Below are 25,709 nucleotides of genomic sequence, written 5' to 3'. Positions count from 1 at the left end.
CCGCGTGGTGGGGATGAGCTCGGCGTTCCCTCCACCAGCTGGGAGGAAGGTTCGAAAGGCGTCGACGGTACGAGGTTACCGTCCAATAGGGAGAACTGCCACCCCGATGGCTCCGCCAACCGGATACTCGGTTGCGCGCACAGAACGCCCATTCCTCCCCGTTCTTTGGGCTCCCACTGATGTTTTTATTTATTACATCTGTGACTGGGTAGGGAAATACTCCCGACTCGACCGAGAGAGCGTTTGCCACTTTGAGAACGAGCGACGCGCGTTCCTGCGAGTTACCGCCGCAGCCGCCGCAGCCGCTTTCGTCGTCGTCGCCGTCGCCGTCCTCGCTGTCGTCGTGGTCGTCGTTGTGCTCGTTTACCGTCGTCGCGGTCGCTGTCACCGCGACAGCATTTTCGTCATCGTCGTCGGGTACGCGGTGTAAACGTCGTCGCGGTTCGTGTGCGTCACTCGCGTCACCTCTTTGGTTCCGTCGTGCAACATCTCGCCGCGGTTTCGTCGACGACCGTTTCTAACCGTTCACGGTGGTCGACGACAAACTCTGTTGCGCGACATCGCGCGTCTAGTCCGATCTCCGAGTGTGCTTCGATTTCATCAGTGATAGAAAGAGAGAGAGGGTCACCAGACAGCATACGCGTCGTTGAGGAGAACTTGTGGTTGACTCGACTGTTCACGAGGGGCAGCCGAGCTGCCCTCGTGAGGCAGCATAGGCCGGCCAGAACGCACGGACCTGTCCGCAACGAGAACGATCACGAGGTCGCGCAGGCCGGTATCGGGTGACACCGAGCCAATTGTCATGGACACGGTTATTCGAGTGGTTGTGCACAGTGAAATTGTTTGCTACGCGTACACGGTCCAACGTACTGCTCCGTGAGACCCAGTAAGTTTCCTCCAGTGACAGTGATCGCACGCGGGACGCGTGATTCACCTGGCCGATCCTGGATCGACGGGACGTTCCTCGTCGGCTGGTGTTTCCGACAGCCGGTCGAGAGAGTCCGGGAACCGCGAGTCTAGTATGTACTGACCTCGCGGTAAGTGTGTCCACGGTTCATCGTATCCACGTGGGCAGGGTGTGTGTATCGAGACGAAACGAGACGGAACGACGATCGTTCCGAACGGCCGAGAGAGCCGTCTCGGTACCATAAACAAAAAAAATAAAGAAGAAAAGAAAAACAATAAACATACTCCGTACGAACGCTGTGACCACAACGTTGTCGACGTGTGTTTCGTAGAGACAAACATAGTCGGGCGCCCTTCGTACACTCCATGGACCACGGAGCGATGGATAGTTCTTCCGACCACAGTAGCCGCGCCAGTCCCGTAACCGGCAGCCCGAAGCATCCCCATAGTCCGTCGGCGCAACATAGCCAGCAGCAACAGCTTCACGGTTCTCACAGTCAACCACCGCCGTCGCATCAGCAACCCCATCCACGGGACCAGTTACGCGAACAACAATCGCAACAGCATCGCGGCGTTCCCACGCCGGGTTCGCCAACGAGAGGTTCGCCACCTCAGGGACTTCCGTTGAGTCCACCGCCACTTTCCGCCGGTGGTACACCGGGCGCGCCGCCAGGTATGGTGCCACGTATGCCGGGTCTACCGCCACCCGGGCTAGGGCTGCTGGGACAGCTCGGTGGCATGTTAAGCGGCCACCATGGCTCGCCTCTCGAGCTGATGGCCGCTCATCACGCGGTAATGCCACCAAGATCCTATAATAGTCCGCCACCGATCAGCACCAGCGATCCGACCGCGAACGAATGCAAGCTGGTCGACTATCGTGGCCAGAAGGTCGCCGCTTTCATCATAGCCGGGGACACTATGCTTTGCCTGCCGCAGGCGTTCGAGCTGTTCCTAAAGCATCTCGTCGGCGGACTGCACACCGTCTATACGAAACTGAAGAGGCTCGATATAGTGCCGTTGGTGTGCAACGTCGAGCAAGTTAGGATTCTACGGGGACTCGGGGCCATTCAGCCGGGCGTCAACCGGTGCAAGCTACTCAGCTGCAAGGACTTCGACATACTCTACAGAGACTGCACCACGGCCAGGTATGTGAAAACGATGACACGTATGTACAATACATCAGCGGTGAAGTTAGATAACGAGCAGAGGGCAAACTAAAAGAAAACTTGTGTCCATTTTCCCTCGACATTAATCCCCTGTTGATCCCGAATGTCCTCGGTACATTCACACCGTTCAAAGACAATTCGAGGACTCGTTCGAACGACAAGAACGATTTTGTATATAGAGTCACCACCTACGGCCGTTCGTTTCGTAGCTCCCGGTTCCCGTGAACGGAAGCCACGGATCCTCGCGTGTATTAATAACGCCCGGTGTCGCCTCTGGGCAGCACTTTATCTTCGGCCCAGCTACGTTCTCCGTACCCGTGCGCGCGAGCGCTACCGGATCAACCAAAAAATATTTTAATCGCTCGTCGGCTACTCCTCGTTGCCCGGTGTAGTTTCTCGCTACCGTGGTTCGAGGCCTGACTTTCATCCCCTTTAATCTCTTTCGCGTCTTTCTTCCATCTTGGTATCTCATCAGTGGTTCTCGAACAATGAACAGCCCGATGCCGTTCACTTGTACGCCATAATTAGTTCCGATGCCGATAGAATAGGTCATGGTTGTTTTCGACACAACCAACGGGAAAAGAAGATTCAGGGCATACTCAGGCACGTGCCCTTGTATCTGGAAATTGTCAACGGGCCCGCCGTGCCAACAGGTGTCCCTTTCACGGCAGTTTCTCTGAATGAATCGTCCCCACCGACACGAGACAGAGAGAAGTGGCTGTAGTACAAGCTTACCCCACCCACGAGTCAGACGGCAGACGAAACGGAATGGTAAACGGGAACGAGGGGATCCCGGTGGTTGTCGGGGAAAATATTGTCCCACGGGTTTGTAGTATACCTACATACCACTCCGACGCGGTTCGCTGCCTAGGACCGTAGTTTTTCTCTTTCTCTCTCTTTCTCTCCCTCGATTATACACCTCGTGAAACGACGTTTCCTTCGCGAGGAACCAGCACACCAAGACCGTGTCGCGGGGATCGTGATTTCTCGAGAGAATAGCGTGCCAAAGGGGATCGATCCGTCGTCGCGCGAATTGTTCCCAGTCGAGGGACAATAGTATTGCCGGTGGTGTCGCGGTGGCGGTGGCAGTCACAACGGAAACGGATTCAGCGTGACACAGAGAGAGGGCGAAGGAGAAAGAGGGTTCGAGGGGTTTCCGAGCGGATGGAACAGAGACGGGAGAGAACGCAGAGGGACGACGACACGAGAAAGAGAAATTCGGGAGGAAAGAGGAAAGCTGTAGGGATAGGGATCGAAATAATCCGAGCCTGCAGTTACAGAACAGAGCTGGCCGAGCCGTCGGCTGTTGCGGGACCTTCTTCCCGGCGAATTCTCGTGTCCCTCGGGACTCGTATCCCCCTCCGCGAGTGTACTGTTTACATTTTTTACATTTGCGATCTTCCTTAATGCATTTCTAGTTGCCCTCAAGGGCCACCGTTATAAAGTCTTTGGATTATTCCGAAAGGGATACCCGAAATTACGAGAGGATCCTCTTAACAACTGGCTATTTGATTGAGCCATCAAAGTGACCAAGTGTTTGGGCAGACGAGCCGAAAAAAGTCACGTTACTTCAGTGGGTATATTGTACATACTTCGGGATACAGTTAAACGATGTTTTGTTAACGATCGATCCGGTGCAAGCATTCTTCTCTATTTCTTCTGTCCAGTTTTTATACGGTCCTTTCGATTCCGCGTTAAAAGAGCTCCCCTATTGTACTCACGACGCCTGTGCGACGTCCTCTCGTTGTCCACTACGAGAAAAAGTGAAAATCCGGTGGGTCAATGTCCCCCTCGAATACCCTGGACGATCCATCATTTCCGTAACGTTTTCCTTGCCCTTCGCAGCTCGGCTGTGTACGCTATGCTGGGGCCAGACCTCTAATTTTTTTCTCTATATGTAACATCCGATCTGTTTTCCAGAAAAAAAAAACACCACATTGCTCAGACTTAATAAAACCGTCAAAATCGCGACGTAGTGTATATTGCACGCAAATTCACCAATCCAGATTGAATTTCTGATCGAGCTGGGAAATCTTTATGCCCCCATGAGATCGTTCGGCTTCACTCGGACTGTCCTTCCACGTCGTTATATATTATCAATGCTTAATTCAGATCTTATAAAGCGGAATATTGGCTACCCTAAATTTTGACAGTACTTGTCTAGATTTTTTTTTGGTATTAGCACATGCAGCTTCACAGTTAGAACTTACACGCGTTATACGTAACTCCAGTAAATCCTTGATGAGTGTTCGAAGGAACCTCGGCACTGAACATCAAATATTTCATAAATTAATGTCCATATGCGGCTGAAATAAATATCATTGTCACCTATTCTTGTCTGTGCCGAATACTCATCCATATTGACACTTCTGTACGCTAATGATGGATTTATCCCCATTTATCTAAACAACAACAATTTCTACGCGTTTCATCCCATTCCTCGCTAGAAAGACTCCTCTCTCCGTTCCAAAAGAAAGGGAAAGTGGCGCCTATCGTTCGTAGAAAGAATCGAAAGAATCGTAGCGACGAGCTTATCTGTGTTCCAACGATCCACAACTAGCGATCACCACCACCTGGTAGGGAATCATTCCCTCGACTTTTCGTATCGATTGGAAAAACGATGCGTAGAGAGGGGCACACAGCGAGTGGACGCGTAGCCAGCGGTCGACGGAGGGAGGGGGTGGTTTCGCCAGGAAAAATTGGATGATTAAGAGACCGCGGGCATGGGTCCTCTCGGTGGTGCGCGCTGTGTCCGGTGCTGGTCGCGTGTACCGCTGACGTCGTTACATTCTGATAATGCACGGGCAGTGGTAACACCGGGAACGGGTACACACCGATGTTACCTACGGCCTCGTCGCGCGGGCGTGTACCGTGCAGGAGGGGGGATGAAGGGGGCTACGGCCGCGCGCACGGTTTACACGGGATCCTCTCCCGGCGCCCGCTTCTATCGCCCATCGATGCAACAGCATGCACCAGGAACCGCACCGATAATTCAAGGGGGATTTTTCTTGCGGTTTATAGCGCGGCGCCGGCTGCGCTGCACCGCTAGCAAAGCCCAGCTAGCTATCCTCGCGTCGGGGTAGATCCATCGTTTCCGTGGATCGGGTCCCCTCGTCCCGTGGATTAAGGATCTTCGGTAGAAAAGTCATCGGGTTTCTGCTTACGGTGTGTCTCGTTAACGTATCGAAAGGTTGTACGGTCGACCAATTAAGTTGTTTAGAGGTTCGGCAGACGGTGATTCTTACCGCCGCAGAAATGGCTGACGGTTACAAATCGAAACCCAGGCGACTGCCCACGCGTCGAATGATCAGTTCTCGGAGAATCGTCCACCGATTCCGTCGAACACACGTTGCCATCCGCGACCACGACTAATTGATGCCATATACGATCGTCTAACGAGACGAGCCAATTATCCACGTTAGTTTTATCCCGGTTGTGGACGATCGGACTGATCGAAGAATGGTCCGATTGGTCCGCTACGAACGTCGCGGTTCGTTCTCGAGGATCGCGCACCGCTGATGCTTTGTTCTCTTGTATGAGGAAGAACGGTGGTGTATATCGAACGGCGGAGATTTCCTCGTTTCTTCCTCCTTTCCTGTTCTTCTTCCCTTAAACGTCTTTCTCGACTGGTACACGTTCGTAACCGACGAACGAACGCGGCAGGATACGTGGGAGTGCGCGCGGCCCTGGACTATAATTCCATGCGCTATTAGCCGTTTAATTATAAAATTGTGCATAGATTAATTGGCTCCCGTAATGGCCCTAACAATGCACAGACGCGCACCCGGAGAGTAACGGGGAGAGGCGGAGGTGGAGGGAGGGCTAGGAAGGAGTGTAAAACGGGGGAACGGAGTAGTCTAGTTGCGTCGAGGGAAGAAAGGAACGAGGGGGGACTAGTGGGAGGTAAAGAAGAGGAGTAGAGATCGGTGTATAGCTCGGCTAGAGTGAGAGAGAGAGAGAGAAAAAAGAGAGAGGGAAAGCATCGTTATTAATATTTATTTTCTTGGCTCGTTCCTCTTGGCTCTTCTCTGCTCGTTGTTGCCGTGCGCTTATGCACAACGGCTGTTATAGGCGCGCGGTTAAATGGGTACGCGTTCGCGTTTAATCGCACAAACGCGTGAGCGATGCCTCGCGAACCGAGTCGTATGGAAAGTAGTACGATTTCCAAATCAAAGCGTGGAAGATAGAAGAAGCGAAGGAGGAGGGTGGAGAATGGAAGTCTGTGGCCGTTCATGAAATCGCGTTTTCCCAACGAACAATTACATTTCCGTTACCCCCTCTCCGTCTCCGAATAGTGTAGAAGTAACACGGATGGTGGGCCCGCGACGATAGGAGCCTTCCACGCTTCCATTTATCTTCGTCGGAGAAAAACGTAACTATCCACTCTACGCCCGATTGTATCGGAATCGTGTACCTACGGCAGCTGGCTCGGCCGCTCCGTTTCTTCTCTTTTCTTTCGTTTTTTTTTTTCGGTTTCATAACCCACGCGCTCGCTCAACTGGCCCTCCAGGCAGCTTTACGTTTTTAAGGGCTTCTATTATTGCCGGCGGGTCGCTTTTGACACAGATACGCTTGCATTTCACCCGCGTTAGCTTCATACACGATCCCTCTCCACGATGTTTCTTGCCCTCGGTTATTCGTGAATCAAAGCTTCTTTTTTCTGGTGTTATTATTAGGAGGATAGGGTCTTTCGATACGTTTAAGCTGCGAACTGCACTACCGGCTACAAGTATGGGACCAGAGTTCGTGATTGATTGAATTACTCATTATTCAATGAGAATGAGTAAGTATATACCGTAGGAAGAACGAGGAACAGCACACGTATTTATTTCGTTACAGATGACAGACTGTCAAACAAGGCTCTTCTTATTTTAACGCATTCTCAATGAGTCTCGAACATTCAAGATAACACCTGAATGATTCTCCAAATATTCGGAACTCATTGTAATCTGTGACGAAGACTAAATGTACATGGTTTCGTCTAAACTACAAATCATACAGAAATCATTTCCAGTCAGTTTTAGCACATAACTTTCGTCAAATCTTTGTAGAATAGTATTTGTCTCCTTCTTTAATTATCAGACCTGGTACCATACTTTTGCCGGGTAGTGCATGTCAGAAAGAATATGGTCACCTTTTGTTTTCGTTGTTTCTTAAACGTCACGACCCTTCACGAGACAGACACTGGTTCCTCCTTGAGAATCGATCGAACAGCTCCGCCGTGCGCAAATCCGTGCTCGCTGTTTCTTCTGAACTGTCTCTCTCTCTTTCGTGCGGCCACCCTTCGCGGAGTGGAACCCTAGCTCTCCCAGTAATTCTTCGGTAATTAATAATCCGCAACAAGTAATAATCGAGCCAGTAATCCGGTGGACCTGGTCGGAGGCGGCGCGACAACCAGGCCTTCTTAATTCTGGATAATTAACGTGAAGACAAACAAGAAGGATTAACCGAACCTTCCATCTCTCTTTCCTTTATTTTTCAAGCTCTCTCCACCCCCCGATCTATCCCCCATGGAACTCTCAGCCCCTTCTTCTTTCTGTTTCCTCAGAAATTTCCTTCGACCTCGACACAACGGCTGTCTCATTCGCGTTTTTGTTTCCTTTCTCTACCCCAATGGATAAAGGGTTTCTTTCTCTCCGTGCTCGGACAGATTCCACGAATTACTCAGATTTTCCACGAGAGCTCGCGAGAAGCAGAAGAAAAAGGAGAACGTATCCGATTTCTCCCGTTCCGGGGAAAACTCGAGTCCGCGGCTCGGTTGCAACGGCGGCGCTTCGAGTGTCTAATAATAAACGGTGGAAGACGATGAAATCGTTCCTCGTGTAAGCGTCCGAGAGAATTCATGCAGAGGTGGGACGGGGGAAAAGCGAGAAGGAAGTCGAACGAAAGCGCCCGTGGCTAGGATCGCCGATTCCGCCTCGGTTGTAGAGACCACGATACACACAGATGCAAGTCATCACCGGCGGGTCGGTATTGTATCGTAACGGCGCCAGGCTCCCGTTCCGTGACTCCTTGTCTTTCCTTGGCGATCGTGTGGCATTGACGAATCGCGATGTTTTACGTTTATCGGTCCCTCTGTTTCCCACATTTCCATCGATCGAATCCAGGGTTGGGGACTCGAGGGACCACCTTTCCGATCTCTCGATTTTTTCGCATTACTTTGGACTAGAAAACTCGACGATGATCGTACTTCGAATTACCATTTGGGCATCCTCCTCTTCGGAACAAAGTTGTTCGCTAGCCATGACGTTCTTTGCAATTAGAATATTCAAGCGCAGAACTCCACCAGATTCGACTATTTTTCTCCTACCGTAGAGCACCAGAGTTCGTTCGGCTGCATTCACAGAACTAGGTGAGCTACGCCTACCGCATAAATATGCATTTACCGTGCCGTATTTGTGCATCGCGGCGAGGTCGTCGGCCCAGGAAAGTCCATTCCGTTTTCTGTCTTAACCGGCCGTTCTTTCCCCCCTTGAAGCAAAACGATTTATCGTGTCTGAACCGACGACGGGGTCCATGTATATCTACGTATAGTAATGTCACGATGAATGCGACTATCCACTTCGGAGCATTCCTGGTAATGCAGAAATATTTTCAGCCCTTCATAAATTTATTTTTTGCCCCAAGACTTTGCTTAGCTTCTGTTTACTCTGTTTTGATTGGTTCCACAGGGGGACTCGCCCAGTGGTGGGAATAACATGGTGTCGCACTCATCGAGGCATCACTGTACCCTCACGAGCAAACTCGGACTTACTGAAATTATGCCAAATTAATATTCGGTTTAACATTTATTTCAGTATTTGAAATAAATTTATCAATCGGTAGGAGGCCCTTATGCCTACATTTCTTTTTCCCCTAGAGGAATCCGAGTGTGCTCGTTGGTGTACATACAGAATCGAGATCTGCTGGCGACACCAAGACCGCCCATTCCTCCCTGATTCGATCCGTTATATTTTTCAGCATTGTTCGCGCTGGTATAAATCATATGCACGGAGGCGATATATCCGAATATTTAGCGGGAGAGATCGCGGGGCTCGTTCAACGGGGCGCGATGTTATCTCGATGATCGCGTAGATCGTATCGCGGGGCTCGACGAAAAGTGGACGAACGGTCGGGGTGATCGATCGAGGGAGAGATCGCGTGGACGCCTCGATAGCGAGAAACGACGCTCGAAGGCGCGCGGAGAACCACCTGGTCTAGAATATTCCAACTCTGATCGTTGTTCCACGCGAATCGACACGAGTCCAATTGGTTCTGCTCGGATTTTCGTTGCGTGGAAACGAAGGTTTGCGATTTTTATTAAGAATGTAGAGGGAAAACATAATCGAGACCGCGTGGATTCGTGAACGAGTGAAACCTATTTGTGTCTGAATAAGAAGCTACGAAAGGTATCCGCGGGAGTACGGATGTTCGTATTGTGGCGTTAGCAAAGAGACGGAAATCGATCGTTTCGCAGGAACCGGTGACCCACATTAAAACAGCTGACTGTAGGGAGACCCCTGGGTATCTCGTTCTTTCCCCTGGTCCTCCACCCTCGTCGCAACAACCGGTAGAGAGGCCTACCCTTCTAATCGACCCGTTCGCGAAAGACAACCGCGTTCGGTGTATCGTGGCTCTTCTCTCGACATTTTTGCTATTGGAGCCGTTCTATTCTCCGAACCAAGGTTTCTCTGTCGAACTGTGAATCTATATATTTGCGAATATATAGGTAGTTAAAGTGTCGCTGCTCAGAAGAAGTCCAGCGAGACGGCACAGTGGCAGGAGGGGCACTTTGCTCGCAAAAATTCGGAGATCGAAGAAGAATATTCGAAGTCGTTCTTCACGTGGCGTTGTATGGTTTCTGATTGATCGATGTCATCGCGTCGAACGATAAAGAAAACTCGTGTGCCTAATATCCTACGATTATGTTAGAGAAGGTGGATTCAGGGAGATATAACCGATCGGACTCGCCATACCCTTCGCTAGACTTCTTCTGAGCAACACACATTACAGTAAAGACTCGATGAGAGTTTTTACTTCATCCCTACCACTGTCGAGGGAAGGCCATGGAACGTGCCAAGCGTATAATTTATTGCTCCCGCACTATTGTTGTTGATGATCAGACCTCGGGCAAACAATAGATTTGTGAGGTGTCGAAACGATTCCGCGGTGCACCGTGAAAGTTTCGAAGCGGTTCCAAGTTTCAAACTTTCATAGAGTCTTTAGTGTACCTAGAAAAAAATCCGAGTATATTTAATCATCAATGTTCCTGCCTCTTTTCAATGATTCCAAGGATCCCCCAGATCCCACAGTGGGTAATTATTTTCAAAGCCGAAATAATGTCCCGGACATGTGTCGACAACCAACTGATACCCTCTCCACGGTGTGTCCGGTTTTACAATCGGCGCCGATTATACCGGAGGATCGAGGAACAGTGTGTTTCGCTTGTTGTATATAAAAGCTGGCTGGTTCGGATAAGGCGGGGCGGAGGGGTGGCTGGTCGCAGGGCGGTTGCGAGACAGGAGGAAGGCCTGCGAAAGGGGTGGAAAACGGGGAGGGGTATAGGTCGCAACGGTATACACCGTAATTTCGAGTGATTCGTGGACGACGCCAGCGAGCATATCGCGCGAGGCGCACCCCCCTTTCTCGAAACAGAGTGAGAGAGAGAGAAAAGGGGGTTTCGTGCGCTCGGCAGCCACTCGAACTCGTTACACACAGTAATTAAACGACGCACGAGACCTCCCTGCTAGACGCCCGATATTTTAAGCCACTGTTAGAACCCTCGTGATCGCCTGCCTGTTCTGGTCTCCTTAAACGGTGTCGAGCGGAGCCGATTGACGCGAAATTCCAATATTCGGCTGTTCGATCAAAGAAAAAAGCTTTTGTTCCGTTGTGAAATTTTTTTTAGGCTTTCGAAAGGTGTCTCTTTGCGATGCAATACGTGAAAATCAGGTGAAAATAATTTTAGTCCCGTCGTACAATCACGCAAAGTTCGCTGTACATTTTCATCTTATTCTAACTTTTTGGTGCAAAGGGCCTATGTCTGTTTACTTATATAAAATAAATAAATAATCGTATGAGGTACAGACGGAAAGATTGTAATCAATCGTACGAAAATCGAAGTACAATTGAAGCAGCAGTTTATCGGCGATCTATCCGATCTCTAATCACCGGCCGCAACCGGATCCTCTTCGAGACACGGTCTTCTACCAACCCATAGTTCTGGAATCGAAGGGTTCTCGAGAGAATCAGTGAATTTCCATAGCGCACGGTGAATCGTATTCGCAATTTACGAACGAATCTAGAGGAGGATCTAGCCTCGAAGCCACTGATTCCGAAGGAAGGCCCGAGAGAGACTTACCTTCGATCGTGGACGACTGTAATCTAGTAATCTGGTAGCAGATCGGTATACACAGAGACGGGGGGCACCTATAATCGGCACGGTTTCCAAGCGATTCTATATCGCCGTCCCAGTGTTATGGGATTCGCGGAGCGGAGTCGCGAATCGCGAAGGAGATCGTGTGCAAGACTCTCGTTGTTTCTTCCCCCCCCCTCTGTTCGTGCCCCGGGTATTCTCGAAGTCGAGGGATTGTTTGCCAGTTACCGAGGCGAAATCGCTACCAATCCCGAGTTAGCGTACGCTAGAACACAGGCGGTTTGCTCGGCTCGCGTGCCCCGTGAGTTTGGCGTAACGTCGCGCGTCAATCAACCGAGAAAGACAGAGGGAAACCCATCGAAATGTGTACCCTCTGACGGACTTAACTCCCCGGCGAGTAACGATTCCACCATCACCGAAGCCTAGACGTCGATCCTTTCGTACTTCACGGCCGGTGATGCCCTCCGACATACATACCTAACGTACGTACTTACGTCGAAAGGGTAGTGTGTCTGGTGGTTTTCGAGTCGACGCAGCAGCCAGCACACCACCATCATCGTCCAAGTCTGAAGACTTAGGGGGGCTTCTAGCGTTTCGCCCTCTCGCGTCAGACCGAGCTCGGAGGAGCCATCTTTACACGCGTGCGGTCAGCTCGCGTGTTGCACGCACGTCTCCTCCTCCGCTTCTCGTTTCCGCCTCGTCTTCCTCCGATTTTTTCGCCTTTTCTACCGGCTTCTTCGCGCGTTTCGTATTCCGCGATTGTGTTCCTCCGCGACCACGCCGAGAATCGATCGATCTTTCGTCACTCTGACGCAAGGCGTTGATCTTGCCGCCTGTGGATCGTGATCCACAGGGACTAGACTCTAGTCATTTCTCTCAGTCTATCTCTAGAGATACTTTGTAACTGTCTTCGAGTCATTATAAGACCAAGGAGACGCGTAACTCGCGCGGTTCCCGACGCGTCTCTCTCCTACTCTATGATACGAGCAATCAAGATAATTGCCGACGGTGTGTAATTATATCATTGTACCGAATTACCTGGCGGCGTTTCACGGCCGTGTGTTACGGACCCCGAGGAACCGGGCTACGGAGGTGTTATTAACCGGCCGACGTTGATACATCTAGTCCCCCGGTTCGCAAGCGACGTGGTTACCACGGTGTATCGACGGCTACATTATTCTTGTCCGTACGAAACGCCACGAGAAATACGTCAGCTGAATTAATAGATTCTCGAGCATCACCGAATTCGGTTTGTTTCCAACGAAAGCTCGGTGACACGACGATCTCTCAGGAGTGTTCGTAAATAGTTTCTGTAGTATTTTCCGCGGTTCAGATTCAATATATTGGAGAATCCGTTACTTTAATTCCACCCCGTTGTGTTATGTTTAAAAGAAAAACACAGGCATCGAATCGCCGTCATTTGTACCGATCGCGAAAGCCAATTGCGAGAGGGGGGGGGGGCGCGAGCGCGCGATCGACAGCGAGCATAGACGTGTAATTACGAAGGGTTCGGTTTCTCCGAGCGGTTCGCCATTTATCATCGGTCGTTTAACTCCAAAAAATCACAAATTGGTACTCGGCTGTTGTACACGTTGTCGAGGTATCGTATCCGAACGATTCGCCAGTTCCACCGTCCTCTTCCGTATCCAATCGTGTTGCGTGTATCTCGATGATGGGAGAGCGAAAATATAGAAATATAACTCGTACATATACATATATATAGAACGTGAACAATCGATCATTGTTGGTTTAAATCGATGCTCGAGTGATCCACACAAGAGGTCGCGGATGGATCGTGATCCCTGAATTATGGATGAACGGCGGCAATCGGTACCATCGGGGGGAAGGTATCGTTGTTTCGACGACGCGGATAAAGACGACGTTGGTCGAGGAGAAGGATAGAACTGTGGGTACCTATGGCGATCGTTATCGGCTGACGCGAGCCATAAAGTACATTTTAATTCGAGCCCAGGTCGCGATAGATAAAGCACGGAACCGGCTAGAGGCGGACGTTACGCGCGCGTACGACCATCGCGGATCGCACGTACGGACAATCAGACTTGCAAAATCCGTGGAGGGCCTTAATTGGCCTCTTAGCCGCGCGAGGACGATGATTAATTGGCGCGGAACCAACCGAGCTCCGCGGGGCCGCTGCACGAACGGTTAACTCTTACACTGCGACGATTTCGGTCGAATCTTCGCGAGATAACCAGGTGACGTGAGTTGTAAGGTGAACGTGCACCGAGGAACGCCATCACGCGTGTTAAATTGCCGTGAAATATCCAGACGAACGATCGAGATAAATACCTGGACAGACGACGCTGTGCATACTCCGCTTCGACGCGAGTCGATCGTGAGTTGAAATCCTTCGAATCGCTTCAAGAGAGGAAACGGATTGTGGACACCTAAACAGAAATTACAGCGGGTTATGCTATAACGAACGATGTTACATCGCTCGAATGCTACAGCGGACAGTTGCTGCGACAAACAAATAATGTTTTAGAAAGTGGAAGTTTATGAAAAATCAAAGTTTTAGACACTGATAAGGGAAAATTAAAATGGAGCAGAATTTTAAATCCTTTACTAGAGACATTACTAAGTAACTGTATTGAAACGTATATTTTAGTGTATTTTGTAAGTTAAGGAATACATAGCATTTGCGAAATTACATAGAATATTTCAATGTAAATGCTACAACGAGATTTTACAACCAATTATGTTCGTCGTAGCATGCCCCACTGTATCGTTTGTTTCGAACCGCTCACGATCGAAGATATTACCATTCTGTTGGTCGACGAATCGAACGAGCACCGCCGCCCGATCGTTTTTGTTCCGCCGATAATGCTTGAAAATTCCTGGCCTCTCGAAGCCAGAAACCTTCGACACTTACAATCGGTCCGTTTCGCTGTGAAAAAGCAGTCCTCGAGAGCAGCGTTTCTGTCTTTCTCCTCCCCGTCCTTGGCATTATTCGCAAATCGCCATGATTCTCCAGGCTGCCTCGCGAAAAAAGGCCTGTAACCAGTCGAACAAAACCTCTCCCTATTTTACACGCGAGATAATTCAGATCGTTCCCGGGGGTGTCCGCTGGGGCCGTCGCACGACGGTGAGGCCGATGTGTGCCATATAGACGATCGTTTTAACGATCGTTTTGACGATGATTTCGACGATGATTTCAACGATCGTTTCTTCGTTCTTTACACGGTCGAACCGACAGCAAAGGGTCCCGTACGCGACCAGGAGGACCCCGCGAGGGAGTATTCTTGCTCTGTCCGAGAGCAGTTCAGCAAACGAGCTGCCGTTAATGAGGCGATATTTCAGTTTTTGAATAACTGACCTAGCCTGGACCCCAGACACACGTCGAACCGGTTCCAAGAGAGGGCAAGTCTCGGCTCTGTCTACCCGTTGAAACAACGTACACATATGTCTCGACGACCACCTTCTTTCCTCTTTTGTCGAGTGTTCCTCCTGTGTCCCTCCTAGATGATTTAGGCACGAACGACGTGTCCGTTGCGATTTCGTGCAAGGAGACATCGTTCGTATACATTTGACGAGGAAACTTGGTTTCCGCTAGAGGAAAACGTAGCGTAGTACCATCTACCACTTGGTCTCGGGAATTCTTGAAATCTATGCCAAATTAACATTTATTTCAGTATTCGAAATAAATTTACCAAGTGACAGGAGGCCGTTCCAACACGCCACTTTTTCTTCTAGCAGAAATCGAACTTGCTTATCGTTGTACGTCGAAGTTTCTACATACTTTTGCACCAGTAGAACGAGACGTCGTCGATGAAGATGAAATATCTCCTAGTTTCCATCTCTTCCTCCCACTCGAGTCTCGAGACGCCGAATCAATGCCTATCTCTCAATTAGTCCGTTCGAGTCGAGTCATCGGGAGAGAATCAATGGGAGCAGAGGGGGTGGAGATGGAACTCGCGGACGTGGACGAGGGATATACACTATATATACATTGACAGGAGGGACGAGAAACGAGCGACGATCGAACGGGCCGAACGAGCCGGGCGGATCGAACGAGAATCGAAATGAAAACCAAACAAGTCCTCCCCCATTCTCGGGCGTCTACTATTCGCTCCGCGCCAATAATTGATAGAATAAATTAAATCATTTGTCTTGGCGGGAAATTAAAAATGTAATTTATATACGGCTGGGTTGTAAGGGGTGGGGAGGCGTACCTGGGCCGCTTGGTGCCTGACGGAAAGAGAGATAATACGGGGATGAGGAAAAAGAGAATGGTCGAGAGGAGGCTCGCGTACCACCTACACACACGGTGGGTTCGTTTTCTACTAAGAGAAAGACAGAAGAATCGGACACGAAGCAAAGGGATCCCAGGATGCATCTCTCGTGTGCCGGATTACCAGGCACGGGCGACGAAAGAGACGGCCAGAAGACGAAAGCTAGCCGTTTCGCAGAGCAGGACAGAACCGAACGACGGGGTGGTAAGGGGAGGGGGTGGGAAAAGGGCAGAGACGACGGAATGGAAGAGGAACGAAGTTGTACGCGGGGCCCCGGTGGCTCGTTTTGTTTTTGGCCCCGTCTTTCGATTTATTCCACGCTGATGAATCAGGTGTGGCGCTCTCCTCCTCGTCCCTTCGCTCCTCTCTGTCTCTGTCCGGCGCGCTCGGCTCGAGATTACTTTTGTGGGCGGAACGCTTTCTGTCAGTGCCTCCGAGGGTATATTCAGGTATAGAAAACTTCTGCCTCGGTATACACGTTCCGCCTCGGTCTGCGAATACATATACCTCTTTTGCTCCCGTGACTTCTCGGGAACCCAGACGAGAGCATCCGTATCTGTTATGCGTTCCATCTTATTCCGAATTGGCGAAACGCTACAACACGGTCCGATTATACAGGCTGTTACAAAAATGTTGGAGAACCTGGAAATGGGAGATCCGTTGGGTGATTAGAAACAAGTTCGCGCTCTGATTGGTCGTGGTGTTTTCGTTAATATCTCGTTAACAAAGCCTCGGATAACATTTTTGCTAAGGAAAAACTTGTTTCAAATCACCTCGCGAGTCTCCCATTTCCGGGTCCTTCGACATTTTTGTTACACCCTGTATTACACGACAACGAATGTCTCCGACTCTGCGAATTTTAATCCCTCCGAGACTTTGCACCGTCGCCCTCTGTTCTATACTTGACCCACGATTGCCCTCTTCCCGGAGGTCTGAGCCGTGAAGAGAACCGAGTCTCGAAAGGCTTCGGAAACCCTGATGGAATCCTACCACGCTACTTGATTCACGGACGTCGGGTAACGCGTCTTCTATAGTCACCGTAGGGCCGCCCACGTGTTTCAGATCGCGATAAACATCGGTCCAGAATGATCCGGAGAACGATGTTTTGACAGATGAAGTCCGGTTCCCGTTTCCAACCCCCGTGAAACCTTTCTCGCGTAATCGCTGCCATACATTCGGCACATAACACGTCGAGCACAACATCCGCGACGGCGGCGGCGCCCGCTAACGATATTGGCTTAAGCCAAGCGTGTGTATATCGCGGCCGGTGGAGACCATCCGCCGATAAATAACACGCACGCACGGGCCGATGAGACCGCGGAGACGCGCGGTTCGTTCCGCTAGTCGACGAGAGGACGAAGGAGATCGCGCGCCGTGGAGAGAATAGGCGGGCCCTGGGAGAAGGGGATGACAAGAAGGGAAGGCCAGTTTGACGGGCCTGAATCGAGTGGAGAGCGGGGCGGGGGGAATGGAGCCGCTGTCTGTGTTTTCAGGCAACGCCAGTAAAGGCGAAATATTAGGGCCGGGGCGCGCGTGAAATTGTCGTTTCTTTTTTGGCGACCGGACTACAAAAGCGGCGTGAATTTTTTGGCGCCTAGTGGTTTTTTCACTGGAGAACCTGGTCTCGATTATTCATAGTCCCCCACCAGTCCCGAAATGATAATTGGAAAGTGCTGCTCTCGGAAGTATTCTCGATCCTCGTGGTGCATAAGATACAGACTTGCATCTTTGAGTGTTTTCTACGGAATTTTCGTGATTGTTTTTTTTTTTTCTTCTTTTTCTTTTCCGACACTGGAACAATCGAACGGATCCGAGAGGGGGTCTTTGTTTCCGTTTTCAGCCTGAACGGATCGTTTCGTTCATGGAGAATCGGTGATCGAAGGGAGGAAGCGAATCGGAAAAACCCGTGGCCCGCGGTTCGGTTACGTGAGATCGTTCCTCGAAAACAAAAAGAAAAACGCGGCGGACGGAGGTGAAGGCCCAACGGGAGAAATACGGGAAGCGGAGAGAACAGAAAGAAGAGAAACAAAGCTTCTCGTTGCTCGAACCGGCAGGCGTAGGACGATTTGTACGCGCCGCGGGAGTTCGGCTTAACGAAAATAAGCGAACTTCTCACATAACTCACTGGGGACTTGGCTGTTGGGGCCCACGGATAGTCTGTCTTCCGTCTCTCTCCCTCCCCACCCGCTAAACGAACCAACAAACGAATACAAATAGAAATCATTAATGGTTTTGTTTCATGGGACTAGGCCTCGGCGAGAGAAAGAGCGCCACACCGATAATGATTCGTTAATGATTCTTTCCTGCAGCCCGGGGCCTCAGGTTCGGGCGTCGCCGTTCGGTTCCTTCGGACGGCATGGGATTCTTGCTCTTTCGAATCGGTCAGAACCTCCGTAAGACGTACATAGTTACCAACGGAACGAACGCGATTTCACGCGGAATCGGTAAACGGACCCGTTGAAACATCGGACACGCGATCAGGGAAGAAGGAAATCCGTTAATTTCCATCGTGCGAACCGCTATAACGCGGAATGAATATCGTGTTGCGAATCGGGGGGCTAATAATCGAATAATCGTGGACCCTCGGGTGAAAGAACGATATGTTCGATATTTAAACGCCGGTATACATACATACATATACCTACACGAAATGGGAGAGATCGCTTTAGGCTGTGCTGCGCGCGGAATAGTTTTCCCACCGCGCGGGGGATACCAACGGGCGAAAACGGCGTCGTATCGATCAATGACACGGGCGTTCTCGAACAATGCAACCCCGTTTCTCTATTACGGTCATCAGTCATTCGGTATAAATATTAAATTCGCTAAAAAACCCCGTCGTTGCGCGTCCCGGCCATGGGGTCGAAGTTGCACCGTCAGCCGAGTATACAAAAGGCGGGGCCCCAGCTGATCGACATCCTCTCTCGATCGAAGGGTCCCCGATCTCTTTCTCCCCATTGGATCCCGCGTGCGTTCCTAGAATCGAACCCGCGCGATTCTCTCCGCAACCGATTCGCCGGATCGCATTCGTCCAACAGGATTTTATTTAACCACTCGAAAGTGTCGCGCGTTCAGGATCTCCGTTTTGTTTCTTCTCGATCTTAAACATCTGCTTGCATTGATCAAAAAACCGAAACTCCTTCTGATCCATTCTTCATCGTATACTTTTTCGTCTGGACGAAGAATAAAGAATCACGGTTAGTGCATACGTTTTTCCTTGGAGGAGCGACGACGACCGAAAACGGGCGTTTCATTGTCGCGTCGGCCGCGGGAACAAAACTAATTTCGCAAGAGGCCTTCGAGAGGAGGATGGGGATGGTATTGTCGTTCACGAGAGAGTCGGCCGTTTAGCGCTCGATAATGAAGCGTATCTCGGACAGAGGAGGATCGCAGCAGCGTCCGAGGTCCGCTGAAAACGCAGGCCCTCCTCCTCTCGAGCACCTCTTCGAGGGTACTCGAACTTCGAAGGATCGGAACGGGGCCCCCGTTCCAGAAAAGAAACACACACCAGTCCCTCCTTTTCTCTCCGGTTGGACAATGCGTTCGATTATTGTAACGCGTCCGTAATTACGTCCGCGACCGATTAAAGAGAGAACGAGCTTCTCCCTGTCTTTCTCCTCTTCGAAAAAAAAGGCTCTTCTGCCGTGGCGCGTCTTGCTTTTTTTTAATCGTTCCCTTTCTTCTCACGCGTTCCCCACGTGTTCGATTCCAGAGGATGGTTCCTCCCGCGAGACTCGGAAAGGGTGGGGGGAACCGGAAGCCAGAAACGGAATCGGGCAACGAAGCTAGTTCCTAACGCGCCGCGATGCCTGTGCTAGTTAAATCGCTTCTGCGTGGCGTACAGCCGTGGCAGCGCACAATGAGACTCGGCATTAATTAACGAGGAAATTAGCATCGTCGGGGTTAGCGAACGGCAGTGATTACGTTTTAATGATACTAACCGTCAACCAGCAGGAGAGCATTAGCCACCGCGCCGCGGCAACAACGGCGACTAGGAGATACTCCTTTCTTATATCTAGGATCTATTCCCTCTTTTTCGCGCTGTTCTGTGCCTTCCTCGTTCGCGTCTCGGGCTCCCGGCGGTGGCCTTTATCTTTTTACGATTGTACGATTCGAGCAGCTCCTCTCTCGGTCGTTCCTCTCTCTTTTCGCAACTCGATCCTCCGCACTGACGTCCAAGCGATTCTTGCCGTGGCAAGGTGGCGAACCCGTGATCTCTTTGGAATCCACGATCCCCATAGGTGTTAATGGACTACATCTTTTATGATGACGAATACAGTAAATCATGAATGAGTATTCTTGAAGACTTAACACTGAATAATTAATATTTCATAAACTAATGGTCATATGCTGTTGAAACCAATGTCATCAGCTACAAAATTCCAGGCTCTGCCACTGTGCTGAACCTCAGTAAAAACTCAGCGTTACATCTGAGGACTTCTTGTCAATGCCTTCGAAAAGCAGCGCCCTCAACAGGGTAAATAAATTTTTCCTTTGCGTTCGGTCTACCAAACGGAGAATTTCCCAATAAAATGTCAGCAGTACCGTGAAAAAAAGAAATAATTTCTACGCGGTTGGCGACCGGTCACACTCTTCCGCGCGCTCGACATTCCAAAGCGGCTGGCGTTGTTTCGCGGCACGCGATTACCGCGGGCAAACGGGTGGGAGATCGATGGTGGTGATTCCGGAGGCGTCGAAACGCGTGGCGAATTGGGAAAACATCGGGGCGACTGGAGGGCCACCCATAGGGCGAGTGTATGGTGTCGGGACACACCGTCGAGGCGGCGGAATCGTGCGACCCCGGGCGAGACCGGACGAGAAAAATCGCGTCGGTGTGTGCCTGCGCCGGCAGGAAGGTCGGACAGAGAAATCTCTCGCGGTGTTCTTAATTAGCTTCCTCCGCTTAAAGGGGGAACCGTAGTAGCGTGTCTCGCTTCGCCTTGTCTCGCGCGCCCGCTCGTGCGCTCATTAATATACGCGAGAACGCGTGGAGCTGGGGAATACGTTAAGCGCGGTTATGTATATGTACGCGCGGCGGTTTTGCTCGCCTATGGGCTCCCGATGGGCCTCGTGTACCACCCATTTCATTTCTACATTTCTGATTCCTTGGTTCCTTGTGAAAGTTTGTGAATTTTATACTATTCGACCAGTACAGTATATTCTCGATGAGTGTTCGAAGACATTGACAAGAAGTCCTGAGATATAACGCTGAGTTTTTCATGAGGTTTAGGTATTGATTTCAACTGCATATGACAATTAGTTTATGAAATGTGTAGTGTTCAGTGCCGAGGAGGTTACGAACACTCATCGAGGGTTCGCTGTATTCGGCCAGTATCGCGTAACATATTACCATACGTCTCATAAACACAGGTTCGCTCAGGATTTATTTTCGTAGCTACGAATCGAGGGGGAAAGCGTCGTAACGGTTGCATGCCTCCGTGTCGTTTCGATACGACTCTACACGCCTCGAGATTCCAAGTACACACTCAATGAGAACCTACAAAAAGAAAAAAACACGAACGTACAGTTACTCCGTTAAAAGTTCCCGGTAGTTTCCACGGGAACAAGAGCTCCGAGTCAACTACTCGTAATTCCGAAACAAAATCCCTCCTAAACATCCCACGTTCATCTAATATATTTTTACCCCCCACCACCGACGTTCTACTATATTCACCCCCTTCCTTCCTGGAGCGTGGCCGTAAATCGATAAGAAGCCGACGAGGCGGCGGGCAGACGTTCCGCGTTGTCGTCGCACCGAACGAGTATCGCTACCGTAAACGAACAAGGCGGAACGATCGTAAAACAAAAGAGGCACGGCAAGGCAAATTGAACAATGGCCGGGGCGAAGCGGAGTGCAGGGAGAAGGGAATCTCACGGCGGAATAAAGTCGCGGAGGACCCGTTACGCATCGCCGCGGCGCGTCCTCCTCCCGATATCGAGACTCGCGATCCAGTTACAAGCTGTACGGTTTCCCCTTTTGGCGCCTCCGTTGTACACGTATACGATTCGTCGCGCGTGTACTTTTTTTTTTCTCTGTTTCAGCCACGAGATAATCGTTATCCGGTAATCAACGATTACGTCGCCCCACCACCTCCCCTTACGTACACACTTTTGTCGGCGACGGACCAGAGATTTTCCGCTCGAGCCGCAGGAACGCGGCGGAGACGATTCGTGCGTAACGAATCGCATGCTGGAAACCTGTTTGTCACCGCACCGTGTCGTGAGAGGAGGGATGTGTTCGCGAATAGAGGGCCGGAACCGCGTGTCATCGATATACACACCGCACTCTTCGCTTATACATTATGTATGAGCGGACATCTCGTTCCCTCATCCGTCTATCTTCGTTGCTGCCTTCGCAGTTTCAAACGGGGGCCAATTTTCCGTCGTCTTTTCGTGCGGGACCACCACAGCCGAGCCTGCTTTCGATGGCGACGCATCCACTCGCTCGCAAGACCCTCCCCTCCCCAAGCGAGACCGTGCAGATAATTGCAAGAGTAGCGAACTCTTTCTCATTGTAACCGATCTCGATACCGTCCCTTTCGTGATCGAAATCCTTTCGGGAACGTGTTATTACGATGGGACCACGTTCGATGGATATGCGGCTGAATTTCTTTAACCCCTTGTAACACAGACTCGTGGTGACGATTTTAATATAGAATTCGGTAAACAGGAATATTAATACTTTCTTTGAGTCGAAGTTATAAACAATCTATTTTGCTGGTGTTTATATTTACATGTTAGAGTAAACGAAGAGGAGGTTGTCTAAATATGGGCTGAAGCAGTTTTACTTCAGAACTTATTGCCAAACCTTTTGAAGATTTTTAAGATGTATCTGAAATACTTTATGATACGGAGTTAAAATTACCTCTTTGTTTTTAACACCTCTCGACGACTCAACGCCTCGTGATTCATCGTTAGTAGTTGTCCACGGAATGGTTAACAACTTCCCTGGCCCAGCATTTCGATGGACCCTCGCCAGGGCTAATCTCCGATATTTGTTCTTAGCGTACAAACCGGTGTGTCCACGTGGAACTTTTTTTTTCCTTCACACCGCGACACGCTCGAGCGTACCTGAAAGATCGCCCAGCAATAATCGCGCCGCGGGTGTCGCCCCGCAGTCCCCCTCCCGTTCCGTATTGGGTGCGCGCGGAGGTGCCCAATTTCTCGCCCCCGTCGATCGCACGACGGGTGGTAGACACTTTCGTTTCGCAACAAACGTTACCGCCGCCGGCGACTGTTGTCGCGGGGACAAACGCGCCCCAAAACGTGTCCCCGTGATCCACAGGCCTCGAGGTCTCCACCGAGCAGCCCTCTCTCTTCCGTTCGCCCTTGCAGAAATCGCTCACGCCCCGATTATCGCGGCAAATAGAGAGCCAGCCGGGATTTCACGCATCCACGAATTATTTCAGACACGTTCGTCGACTAAAAGAGACGCGCTCTTTCGGCCTTTCATCGTGCCCCTTCCCCTCCAGGTTTCTCGCGACTACCTCGTCGCGAAAACGACCCGAACTACCCCTCCTCCTTTCATCTGAAAGACCTCGAATAATCTCCTCGCAATTTCACCCGGAGGTCCTCGAGATTTTCTTCTCGTTTTTTCCCCTTTGTTCGAAACGAAATGGAAATGCAATAAAAAGTTGTAATCGAGCCTTCGAGGCGCGACGACGAGAAATGATATCCGTTTCGTCGACCTGGGCGAGGGAGGGGAATGACAACGCCACGATCTTCTCTGTCGCGTTCTCATTATGCCGACTCGAGAAACGCTTCAGTCGTTTAGGGAGATGGAATTTAAGGGAGTTAAGTGCCATGGAACGACGATGCTCGTTTCGTTTCCGTGTCGAAGACCGTTCCCTCCGATTTTACCGTAAAAACAGTTCGAAACGAAGTTCCGCGAAATTCGGTTGCGTTTGGTGGTGCACGAATCGTTCGAATTCCCGTGTGTACCCAGGGTTGTCGGTTCCTTTCGTCGCGAGAATTTCAACGGCCTCGGAATCGGCGGAATGCCTCGACGACGCGGTTTTCGGACACGATCGAACGTCCGTGTTTCCCCGTTCTCGGGATTGGCAAGGACGTCGTTGCGTTATAATGCGACGCTTACACCAACGGTGCCCGGCGTTTTCGTCGGGTTGTAATTTATTCCGGGGCCACCCTGTAATTAGCGGGTAGCCCCAGAGCGTAATATCCCCCGCTTCGGGGCCACGTTCTCCGCATTCCATTTATCACAAATCAGCAGCTGCCTCTGAAAACTCGTCGCTCCGGCCTGTTCCTGGGCAACCTCCGTTTCGGGTTACGTTGGTATGTATTCGTGTACATACGTTCTCGTTCGAAAACCACAGACAGAAACAACGATGATCCACTTTTTTTTTTCACCTTCGATTTTCTTCCTTCCACAAGGTGACTTCGACTCATCGTGATTCAACGTTTCCATCCCGGGACCGTCTATTCGGTTAATTTCGTTCGAAAGAATGATTTTCAAGAATATATTCCCTGGATGATTGGTGGAGGCAACTCCATACGATCAACAGAGAAATCAACAACAGCCCTTCCCCCATACACGGAATCAAACTGGAGTAAATCGTCCGTCGAATTCGCGTCGCTCGACAATCGTCAGCGAGAGCAATCGAGCGAATGCCTTCAATTTCCTCCACCTCCCCATCCTTCGGGTCGTTTCGTTTTGTCCCCCTTTTACCTCTCTGTTTCTCTCTTTGACACGAGCGCAGAGGGCGCGATGCAGCAACAGGTGTCCGCGGGGACATTCGCAGAAACGCAGAGGGTGCGAGAGACGGTGGAACCAGAGGGTAGTGGATAGAGAGAAAGAGAGGCCAAAGGGTGGTTGGTGTTCGAGAGCACAGGGCGAGAGAATTCCTCCTCTTTATTTATGAGCTTTTTTATTCGACTTGTTGAGCGCCTTCCTGCTCTCAATCTCTTTTTTTCCCTTTACTCTTTATTCCTCTTTCTCCCTCTCCGTTTCTTTTCCGCCCCCAACTCCCCCGCAATTTTATCCGCGATGTCCTCGAGCGGCTGCTAATTCCACGTAGTTGCCGAGAAACGACTCGGTGTCACCGGGAGAAAAAAGAAAAGAACAAAAAAAAAATACCCTCCTCGTCACCCCTCCTGTTCCGCGTAAACGCGTCCGAGAGTAGCACCCTGAGCGAGGGACACACTCTTTATCTCTGTCTCTCGAGCTCCTCTGGTTTCAGGTAGAACGCCGGCTCCCAAAGGGACGCAAGGAGCGGATAGATACGATTTGGGGCGTAATCCGTCAAAGAGTTCTTTCAACGTCCGTCGGAACGATTTATCTACGATCTCCATTAAAGTTCAGTTAACGCCCTCTTGCCTCTCTTCTTTTCCCTCTCCCCACCTTCTTTCGTCTCTCTCTCTTTCTCTTCATTTCTTTTTTCTTCGCGCAACCACTCGGCCGATCCGCTTCCGCGGGAGCGAAGAGCCTGTCGCACCGCCACCTTTACTCCTCTAGCCGAATGTTAGACAGAACCGGTGGGGGTATTCCTCTTTTCCTCTCGGCTTTTCGGATCTTCTTGGGCCCTCGAGATCTCTCCCTCTCTGTGCACGCTCGAACGAATATCAGCTACTTACGAAGAGAAACGTCGATTATCCTCGCCGCTACCGGTCTCCTTTTAGTCAGAGATCATCCGATCTCCAACCGATTTCGAGGTGTGTCCCTGGTCCCCCGTGCGTTTTCACGAGTAACGCCATTTTCCGCGGGTGACGGACCGTTTTAACCGAAAGCTCGACTCTGAATGGTGTGTTTGTTCCCCTGGTTTCTTTCCGGTGCCTACTGGATCCCTCTCACGAGGCCGTCCAAGAACCGACGTGTAACGGCAGGAAAAGTTAACGCAACTGCCGAGAGTAGCGATCCTTCGAGCAGATATAGCGACGGTAGCTCGCGCGTATCGTGTAACGTTACATTCATTAAAGGCGGACGAGAATACGCGTGTATTACTCCTCTTAGCCGACAGGGGGATACATCTCCGGCGCGCAACCCTTCGTTCTTACGTTGGACGTAAGCCCCCTCGAAAG

At 50.6% G+C, this 25,709-nt stretch overlaps 1 protein-coding gene across 1 annotated transcript in view; it reads left to right on the top strand.

The window, feature by feature from the left end:
* The first annotated feature begins 410 nt into the window (after window positions 1-410).
* The window catches only part of LOC107187939 (dachshund homolog 2), a 187,287-nt gene continuing 161,988 nt past the window's right edge, over window positions 411-25,709 (top strand). The window contains exon 1 of the mRNA XM_015576147.1: window positions 411-2,051. Within this exon, the coding sequence (XP_015431633.1) occupies window positions 1,273-2,051 (779 nt within the window). The 5' untranslated portion in view covers window positions 411-1,272. The remainder of the gene's footprint in view (window positions 2,052-25,709) is intronic.

Source organism: Dufourea novaeangliae, unplaced genomic scaffold (genome assembly GCF_001272555.1).
Source record: "Dufourea novaeangliae isolate 0120121106 unplaced genomic scaffold, ASM127255v1 scaffold120, whole genome shotgun sequence".
Classification (NCBI taxonomy): Eukaryota; Metazoa; Arthropoda; class Insecta; order Hymenoptera; family Halictidae; genus Dufourea; species Dufourea novaeangliae.
This window is presented reverse-complemented; position numbering and strand designations above follow the sequence as displayed.